This window comes from Eucalyptus grandis, chromosome 2 (genome assembly GCF_016545825.1).
Source record: "Eucalyptus grandis isolate ANBG69807.140 chromosome 2, ASM1654582v1, whole genome shotgun sequence".
NCBI lineage: Eukaryota > Viridiplantae > Streptophyta > Magnoliopsida > Myrtales > Myrtaceae > Eucalyptus > Eucalyptus grandis.
In genome coordinates, this window is record NC_052613.1 from 21,808,528 (window position 1) to 21,818,937 (window position 10,410).

The following is a 10,410-nucleotide window of genomic DNA, read 5'->3' on the forward strand; positions in this document are numbered from 1 at the left end:
TAATTCTGGAGCTTTTAGGAGTTGGATGGCCTTTCCAATGTTTGGTTCTGAGTTGCAGAGGGTGTACTATGGCTTAGAATTACCGTTGGTTGTTTACAAATTTTGCATTGGTCAATCATTCATAAGGATAAACAACCCAAAGATGTTTGTAATTGAAGTAGTTCATATTAGCCACAGCTTAATCAATCTCCATATATTTACTCATTCAACATCTTGCAAAATGAGTCATTACTTGAACGAAAACACATTCTCTTTTGTGATTCAAGATGTGACATGAAGTTGAGAATTGGAAAAGAAAATGGCAAAATGTTAGGTTGATAAAATAAACAGAAGAAGAAAGTGGCAAAATGTGCTTACCCCATACTTAGCATGATTAAGAGGCCATAGTGATGAGAGCTAATCCTGCACCAACTTCCTCGTACACACTAGTCAATTAATTGTGATGAATTGACTTCCTAAATGGATTGTGATGTAGTAGATTCTAAATTAGTAATAAGTTGAATGTTGTTGGTGTTTAATGAGTTCAAACAATTTCTCTCATTACTTTTAAAGGAGAAGCTTGCACAAGTAAGAAAAGACGCTCTATCAATTGCCATTTTTTCTATGCATGTGTTGTATTATTATGGGGGTTATATTTAATGTAAAAGCTAGCCAGAAGTTTTTAAGAGTCTTCCATAGTATCTTATTTCTAAGTTTGTATTTAATTGCTTTATCCCAATCCTCTTCTGTCTTGTAAAATTGGGAAACTCATGTTGCGTGGAAATGTAAAGAAGCTTAATTCATTTCGTGTGTTCTTTCACATCCCGTGCAAGAGCGCATACTAGAAATTTTCATTTAGTGAATACATATCTAGATGAAGATGTTTAAATGTTCCATCAAAGGAAATTTATTACTTAAAACTGTTTGTGCTAGAGCCTTGTTTGTCGGACACATTTTCACTAAGCCATGAACCATCATTTTTTTGAAGATGTTTGCGTTCTTTCACTAGCTTCCACTCACTGGGAAGAGCACCAGTAGTGGTCAAAGTATGAAAATTTGAGTAATTTATTAACATTGACACATAAATACAAAAAGTTAAATGCACGATCTTAGTGATGGAAGCTCTAGTAGAAACAAAATGTTTGAGGATTATCAACAAACATGTCGAATCATTCCATGCTCAGGAATTGGAAGAAGTATTACATGGATGTTATAGTATTATATAATTGTTGCTATTCTAAACCAAAAAAAAAAAAAAAACTGTTGTTATCAACAATGTTCATCTAATTGATAACATAGATGGTAGCAAATAGAGGACTCGAGAATTAAGGGAGTGAGGGAAATCCTAGGTGTATATGAGGTGCGTTAGGAATTTATGAGGAGTATGATCATCATTACAAAATCTAGAAAAATTTTGAGAGCCAAGATGTACATGAATCGTACACTATTCCATGACAAAGTGTCAAACTTTTATTTCTTGAAGTATCCGATCAAGCGAGTGCCTCTAACTCAATCGGTCACTTGTGTTTTGCCTCTCATGTAATGCAACAGCTCTAATCCCTTAGAAGCTAAGCAATTCTACTGAATTGATGGGCTTGTGAGAAACTTATTGTGGAGATTAATTGAAAAAGAACATGACACAACAGCTGAAAAATAGATGGGGCATAAACTCTAAGAAAGCAAAATTTTGTACTAGCTCTGCCTGATCTTGGTCAAAATGGCAATTCATCAAACAACCTTTGAAAACTTGGTGTCGGTTTGCTTAATGCCAAAAACGTCACTAAAACTAAATTGTAGGTCTTTCTGCATTGCCTTCAGTTCAACTTGTTGTGCCATTTTGAAATCTAGAAATGCACATTAGTTTCTTTGAAAACCTAAGTACCTCCACCACATCACACAAACGGCCTTGACTCTATCAATTGAAAAATTTCTTAATCCATGCAACCAGTAGCCTCAAATAGTCGCAACTTATATCGTTTCAAATGAAATGTCCTCAAGAAGGATGATTTGAGACTAAATTGATTATTGGAGAGAACTACCGAACAAGCCAATCAAGAATGCAAGAGTCATGTTCAATTTCTCTCTTGATACAAAAGTGCAAAATTGAAATGGTTTTTAGCCAAAATCTTGAATCCATTTGGTTCTATGGCCTATTTTGGTTTCCAATCTATCACACTAGAATGAACAAGAGAGATGACTAAAATTTTAACTTCATCATGCCATACGGCAAAAAGCTCACAATAAACTCCTAATGTATCAGCAACTACATCAATCCAAGTCTATTATCTTGGGTCATCTAGTAGGTTTAGCGTGCGTTGATTCATAAGTCTTGAGCTTTGCATTGTATTTGGACACCATTAGACCATTGTACCTACAAAGGAACAAAAATAAATAGCATTTTCAATTGTAAAATTAAAAAAAAAAAAAAAACTACTAATGACTTCACCTATAAAGAGAAATGGGTAGGGTAAACATACCCATATTGACAAATTACCTTGAGAGTAGTCAACCCTCCAATAAATTCATTCCAAAGACAAGCAACTGAAATCATTAAGAAACATTGTATTAAGAGGGCAGAGCGAACACCGTATAAATTGCATATATTAGAGATCAAGCCTTGTCTAAAACTAATGCACAACGTGATCATTTTGATAGGTTAATGAAGGACGGAACAAGAGGATTGACACAATTAAAACATGAAACTTCACTGTGAGATAAGGGAAAATTGAGCGCATCTACTTTTAGTGGATAAGTACTCTGTGGCTGATATGAACTACTTCAATTACAAACATCTTTGGGTTGTTTACCCTTTTGAATGATTGACTAATGCAAAATTTGTAAACAACCAACGATAATTCTAAGCCATAGTACACCATTTGCAACTCAGAACCAAACATTGAAAAGGCCATCCAACTCCCAAAGGCTTTAGAATTGTATTTCGTATTGTATATTACTAGTCCCCATATATATGATATGTTAACCAAAAAATAAGTCTTCAAATGCAACCAAAGAAGCTAACAAAACATAATTTACCTCGCTACTCAAGCATATTAATATATTGAATAAACATTTTATAAAATATTTATATATGAGAACATAGTAGTAAATGGTACACCAGCAAAAGATTTTGATCCAAGCTAAGTCTAATAAACTTTACCAATCTTCATTGTGCAAAAAAAGGTCTACCAATTGTGCAAACTGAGGGCTATTAATAGTCATTAAAAACAAAAACAAAAAGGCTCTGTAGGAAGACCACCTTCACATTAAAATCCTTCTCATAAAGAAGAAAAAGTTCCAAAAATCACGATATTTGCAAATAAAAGCCTTTTCTTGTCTCCAGATTATTTCAACTATAAGGAAGAGCCCTTGGAAGATTTTTGTGCAGAATTTGGGTAAAGAAGTGAAGAGAACAAAGAAAATTTGACATAAAAAACTGACCCGACAGAGCCAAAAAAAGAAGAAGAAAAACAGCAAGACAGACAACAATTAACACAAATATTGGGGTTGTGCTCCTTTCTTGCAAGATTGCTCTTCTTCTTCACCAACCCCTTCCAAATCAAGAATTTCAAAATGGAATTTCGGGGAAAGTCATCACACAGATCACATTTAGGGCTTAGATTTCAAAAACTGAAAACCTAGAATCTCGGAATCAACAAGTTACAGTGAAATCGACAGTGAAGATATAAACCTAGCTTAGACGAGTAAGGAGGAGAGTGGCTTGGTCATAGTGGCCGCCTCCATTGTTGACGCCGCTTGATTTGTCACTGAGGCTCTTGCAGGACGAGTGTCGCACATACTCACGTTTGACAAAGAACTCCAACTTGTGAGGCACCAAATCGTGATCTACGTATGGATTTAGGGCTTAGGGTTCATACAAGGGAAGGCTAATTCGGGATGGGGAAGAAGGGACCGAAGGAAAATGCAAGGGGAAGGGTTCAACGGAAGGAAACGTTTTGGAAAGTGAAAATAGGAGAGAAGAGACGCCGTCATTTTGGATAAGTAAATAGTATCCAAAACTATGTCGTTTTGCTGACATGGACAATTTTCCTTGCCCTAATTGCCACGTAGGAGAGAGAAATGATTAAAATAAGCCACGTTAGCATTTTTCATTGGTATAAATTGATGGTATTAACAAAATGACTCAATTGAATTAACTTGACAAGTTTTAGGACTTGATTGCACTTTTTGCAAGATTTAGGTTTCAATTACACTTTCTTGATAAGTTTTAAGACTTCTATTAAACATATCCCTTCATTTAATATCACAATACACAGTGCATATTCCTTTCCCAACTGGCGCTTCTTTTTTAACATGTGACTTCCCTTTGCTCACTCAAGTACACTTATGGTCGCAAGGGGTGCAAGATCCATATTCGTGTGCATACAAAGTTTAACATAAAAAAATATTAGTTGAAAATGAAAAAAAATGACAATATTTATATTGAATTAGAGATTTTTTCTAGATTTAGAATTTTTTTAAGGCACAAAAGATGTTGAAAATTTTAGTATAATTCGAACGTGTAGTAAAATCAAGATTGAATTGAAGAATGATATTGTATTTTGAATGAAGTAATGGAAAGTTTAGGATTGTAGGTCATTGTTATTTTCAATCCTAAAGTCTAGTTAGGGCATGCATGATGAGGATCTCGCTCCCTCCAGAAGGTTGTGAGTTGTGACATAGGTCCTAAATGAGTATATTCCGCTTGTCGCACGTGGTGTTGTGGATTACTGTGGGCCATGTTGGCCACTTGATTTGTCAAGTTATGCTTGTGATGGTTAGTGCGGTGCCTAAGTGCTCCCAAAATCGTTTTTTCTTTTTTCCGTCAACTTATAATTAGTAGGGATGATCGGTTTTAGGGTGGGTAGATTTCAGAGTTGGAACGCAGAACTTATTCAGTTATAACGGATTCCTAGTTTTTGGACCCTAGAACCTTCCTTGTTTGCCTAGAATTGATTCCATGAACCTACCTTGTTTTTCCGATTCGGTTCCAAGGTTTACTCGAGAATTTTTTTTTTTGGTTCTTTTTTTAACAGCCAAATTATATGAGGTTATGAACAATAAAACGATTCAAACTAAAAAGTGATCAACAAAAATCCCTATCCGCCAAAACAATAATCCATGAAATGAACATGTAATCACATACAATTATGAATGATAAAAAGTACAAACACATAACATAGAACATAAATTATAAAACTCAATTCCCCATTCATCCATAAAAATTTAGGGGAAGAGAAAAAATTGACAAGGAATTCCAAAGAAAGACAAAGAACGAATGAGTGCTAAGGTTAAAATCTAGGAGAAAATGAAATTAGGATTTTAGCTATTAAGCTTATAGAACTGGTTTCGAAAATCGGTTCCAAAACAGGACAGTCTAGTCGAGTTTTTGAGTGAGTATTCACTCAAAACATGTTCCCAAACCTATTTTTCGGACAGTCGGTTCTGGTTGACCCCTAATTAGTCAGACGGTTACCAAACGTTGGGTCATGGACCCAGGCCATGCCATTCCTCGGCCCGGCCCGGCACGGCCCGTTTGGCATGCACACCGTCTCGGCCGAATTCACGCTAGTCCGGTCACGTCTCGTCGCGCGCGCATCTCCTCTCTCTCTCTCTCTCTCTCTCTTCTCTCTCGACACGGCACGCATCGACGCAGCAAGAGCGAGCGAGCAGCGGAGGACGCAACAATGGCGGACGCCAAGGGCAGTTGGGACTCCATGAGGGAATGGATCGTCGAGCACAAGCTCCGCGCCGTCGGTAAACTCCCTGAGGGAATGAATCTGGAGCTGTTTCCTTGCGCCGGTGCCGGATTCGTTTTCGCTCTCTTCTGTTTTTCCGATTTCTTCTTTTTTTTTTTTTTTTTTGATGAATTCTTCTTGGTGGGTGGGATTCGAAGGTTCGCTGTGGCTGAGCGGGATCGCGGGCTCGATCGCCTACAACTGGTCGCAGCCCAACATGAAGACCAGTGTCAAGATCATTCACGCCAGGTACATACCCTTATCTTTTATAACGTTTTGTTGGTCTGGATACGGATTTCGGAACCCATTTCCCCTGTAATTTTTAGCTTCTTGCTGATTGGATTTCTCATCTCTGGTTGGAGAAATTTGTGCCCTTTGTTCATTTTTGGTAGGAATTCTAGGTAGGGCTTGAGAATATTACTTTGGCTTTTGCGAGAATTGAATGCGTAGATGTTGAAATAGGGGAGAAACGCGGTTTGGGTTGCTGAGTTTCCGGAATGTGCTGAAGTGATCCGATTCTTATTGCTGGCCCATGTACCTGGGGGAGTTCTCTCTGAGCTCGCTCTTCGTGTGTGGAATGGAGGTGTAGGGCTTCTTTCGAGGTTGTCGACCTTGATTACTTATCTTATGCCCTGTTCTGGAAGTACCACGTCCACAATCACAATGTGCCCGCGATTTGCACTAGGGTTTTCTTGCCTTTTTCTTACCTTGGTTGGTGATATTTTTTCTGGGATTTATTTATGGTCTTAAGAGAATGATTGGCAGTGCACAATGAGTGTCAAACTTTGAGTCAATTCTTCATAGTTTCCTTTGTGAAGAGGACAGTGAGTTAGGTAGGTTGTGATGGGTTCATTAATTTGTCTGTAGAATCCTCAAGGCATCGAATCATGTCCTTTAATTTCTCATTTCAGGAAGTTTTGTGATTGTTTCCTCCAGATGAAATTCATTGATTGACACTATCAACCTTTATGCGATCGGGATATTGGATTTCACTTTTTCGTTTAGATTTCTTCAGTTATTCACTACAGAAGCTATGTATAGTTTTTGTTGGAAAGATACCCATTGACCCTTGGCCTGAAACCCATATTTTGTTAATTGTTCACTGCCAAAGTCAATGTAACATTATGGGCTAAGACAATTACGATAACATGGTGCTGAGTTGTTGGCTAGTTAAGTTTATGTCGTGGCCCAACAATAACAAAAGGTGGTAATTGAAGAATTAGTGGAGAGAGAGACAGAGAAGGTGAGAGAGTCAGAGAGACTGGATAAGAAGCTAAAGAAGAGAATCAGTAGTGGGAAAGGGGAGAAGAAGGAGAGGAAAGAGTTTGGTTGAATAATTCATAGTTGAATCATAATGAAAATGAAGAGGTGCTTATGTGCTCTGCAATTCAGTATACCTCACGTGCCCCTCTTGCAGCAATTGCATAACAGGAATCATCCAATTGATACAAAATATCCTAACCATCTAACACTTCAATAATATCTCCTCTTGATGGTGTTCACTGCAATGCCATTACATACAACACCATTGGTCGTGACAATTCTTTAGTGTTTGCATTGAAATTGAAAATGAAGCAGATCTGTTCATACATAAATATATAGATCATTGCTTGGCATTTTGCATGGAGCACACAAATAACTAGCTAGCACCTGAGGTTTTGAATTTGGTCATCCACTGTTTTGTTTGATCTTATCTAGCCACCGAACTTAATTTATCTCAATTTGATCGGCCAACTTTATGAGGTGTATCAATGTGGTACCTGACAGTATATTCCTTCTCAATATAGTAAGGATGAGATGGATGAATGACTAGAGGGTATTAGAAGGCTCAAGTTGCAAAACTTTAATCTAATTACCACATAGGAGGCGATCATTTGTTAAATGAACTCCAACCCGTGAGATGGCCTTTCCACAACACCTGGCAATGGAGTGGTTATAATAGAAATGTCTTCATTATTTTGTGACTTTGCATCAAATGTGGACAAAGAGGGGATGATTGTTTACTCTTAGCAAGAAATTGGTAACCAACCCCTCATCCAAAGGAAGAAAATGAATTGATATTTAACCCGTTCTAGCTCTGAATATTCTTTAAAGTTAGAATATATCTACTTGTATCTCACTTTGTTGTCTAGTGAGGAGGACTTCAAGATGTTGTGAGTGCTGATGTATCTCAAACATGCAGGCTGCATGCTCAGGCACTCACACTTGCTGCTTTGGCGGGCGCTGCAGTTGTGGAGTACTACGACCATCAGACAGGAAAGAAGGCTGACCGCTATGCCAAGATCCTCAACTTTGATGAACACCAACAGAAAGATTGAAGTTAAGGTACAGGAAAGAAGGCTGACCGCAATGCCAAGTTCCTCAACTTTGATGAACACCAACAGAAAGATCAAAGTTAAGGTTCTACTAGCCATGACATTTATACAGTACTAGGTCATTTTGTCATAATCCCCCTCGAGATTGGGAGCCATGTTTTTACGAGGCATCATTGCTAAAACATTGATCTAATTAGAAGCATTTATGCATCTTTTCTATCCATTAATGATGTATGGTTGTATCAAATCGTTCTCTTACCTCTTGTTATTTTTTGGTTCTTTCTGTATAATCCTATTGAATCAGACTTTAGGAGGACCAGGGTAATATTTTGAAACCTCTGCTATTATTCTAGCTTGAGCGAGGATCTTGTGTGAGGACTTACAGAGTATGGGGACCTTTATGAGGGAGTAATTGATTACAAATTGTAAATAAAACTCTAGATGAACTGAACTAAACTAATAGGCAGTTTTCTCGGAACGTGGCTATTTACATGATTTCCCAATTTCTGTGTTTTTGTCCTTTTTGTCTCAAGGTGTGGACATACTTATTTGAAATATCAGATGTTAGATGAGGCATGGGCTTTGTCCATTTTCTTTACCTTCTCTTGGGGACTCTAGAACTTTATCGAGGTAGTTTGGGAATTTTATCTTTGGTCAGAGGGTAATTTGGGGATTCACACGCTTGTATTCTAGAAACTGTCCACTGCTCTTCACCCTTGGCTTGGATTGTAAGGGTGCGCATGATAAAATTTATGTTTCTCGATTTCTCTCGTTTTCTGTTTTAGAACAGGTTTGGAAAAGTAAACCGTTTGGTAACGCACCGATTTCTTTATTTCGAAACAGATTTCTATTTCGAAATAGAGAAATCGAAAAAATCGATTCTAAAATTTTTAGCTTCTCGTTTCAAAACGAGAAATAGAAATTTTTTTCTCAACTTTTCAATTTAGTCCAAAATATTTTAGATAACTAATATTGAAATAGAAATAGTTAATTTAGTCCAAAATATTTTAATAATTTTTTAATATAATCATTTCAATCAATATTGATTGAAAATCTTAACCATTGGGCCAAATGGTGGGAATTGAATGAACAAGGCTTCATTTGTTGCATGTAAGAGATTTCACGCATGGTAATAGTCAACTTGCCACATTCATATCTAATGAGTTTTTCTTCACCTACTCTTCCGTAGTATGCTAGACAACGGCTCTATCTAGCTAATTATTTTTTTAATCATAAACTTCATATTGAGACGGTAAAAATGGGTCAAATCATTAGGGTTTCATCCGATTTTTCTTTTATAAGGAAAATAGATCTAATAAGGAATTTGTTGTTCTTGTAAGAGTGTTGATGAAAATACAGATTTTGATAATAAATTTTTAAATAATCCTAGTGTTGATAATTTTGAAAAAAATTGGTGACGATTTTTGAACATGGTGAGGATTCTTTTAACAAAATTTGGAAACAAATTGGAATTAGACTTGAAGTTAGGACTTTTTTAGGAGATTAGACTATTATAATCATGGCTATCATTAGACTTATTTGATTAATGTAAAATCAATTTCGGCAAAAAAATAACGACATATTCATTACAATTGATTTTTTTTTTTGCCACGTTGTTTATTTTTCGAAAGAAAATATTACGTAATACGAAACGTAAACACATGTAATAGGAAATTCCATGAAATTGTATTTTCAACTTTTGTAATGTATTAGTATTATTTTGACTATTATTTTGTATTTGAGGATTTCCTATGTTGTCATCTAATCAATTTTTATTCCTAGAAATTGAAATTTTATTCTGTTATCAAACGGATTTTTGTTTTAGAAATAGAAATTTTGAGTCATTATCAAACGGGTTTCTTTGCTCGAAACTTGTCCAGGGGAATAGAAATCGAAAAATCAATTCTGGCCGTAAATTAATTTGAAACAAAAATCAATTTCGAAACAGAAATTTTGTCATGCGCGCCCTAAATCATCGGTCATACAGAGAGGGATGATGTATAAGGATGCATTCTTCCTTATTTGCATCTATTCAAGTATTGAGCAATACAAGCATCTTTGAGAATTTATCTCTTTAAATACTCTCGCCCTAAAATTCTCTTTCTTAAGTAAATTGGCGTGAATGAGAATTATTTTATTTTTTTGAAAAAAAGGACAACCATTGTCTGAAGACGAAATGAGGGCAGTTCAACTCCGAGATGGCTCTAGACCTCCTTCGCTGCACTGATTATTTAAGGAGCAGTGCTCCGTTTTATGTATATACAACTTCTTTTCATTGTAACCAGGCTTTAGCAGCGTGGAATCCTGTCTTTTCATGCCAAAATCCTTAAATCTGAATCCAAATACCTTGGTCACATCATTCAATTACCTCTGATACCCAA

General features: G+C 36.4%; 1 protein-coding gene across 1 annotated transcript; it reads left to right on the forward strand.

Moving 5' to 3' along the window:
* The first annotated feature begins 5,564 nt into the window (after window positions 1-5,564).
* Window positions 5,565-8,376, forward strand: LOC104428535. The gene is made up of 3 exons (XM_010041510.3): window positions 5,565-5,733; window positions 5,873-5,963; window positions 7,897-8,376. Exons 1-3 carry the CDS (start codon window positions 5,664-5,666, stop codon window positions 8,030-8,032), a joined length of 297 nt encoding a protein of 98 aa, XP_010039812.2. The 5' UTR covers window positions 5,565-5,663; the 3' UTR covers window positions 8,033-8,376.
* Window positions 8,377-10,410: the final 2,034 nt, after the last annotated feature.

What these genes read in the sequence shown, in the direction of transcription:
- LOC104428535 (XM_010041510.3), top strand. Translation starts at nt 5,664, where the DNA reads ATGGCGGACGCCAAGGGCAGTTGGGACTCCATGAGGGAATGGATCGTC. An exon ending in GCACAAGCTCCGCGCCGTCG is followed by an intron (nt 5,734 to 5,872) that starts GTAAACTCCCTG and finishes TGGGATTCGAAG; the next exon opens with GTTCGCTGTGGCTGAGCGGG. An exon ending in GTCAAGATCATTCACGCCAG is followed by an intron (nt 5,964 to 7,896) that starts GTACATACCCTT and finishes TCAAACATGCAG; the next exon opens with GCTGCATGCTCAGGCACTCA.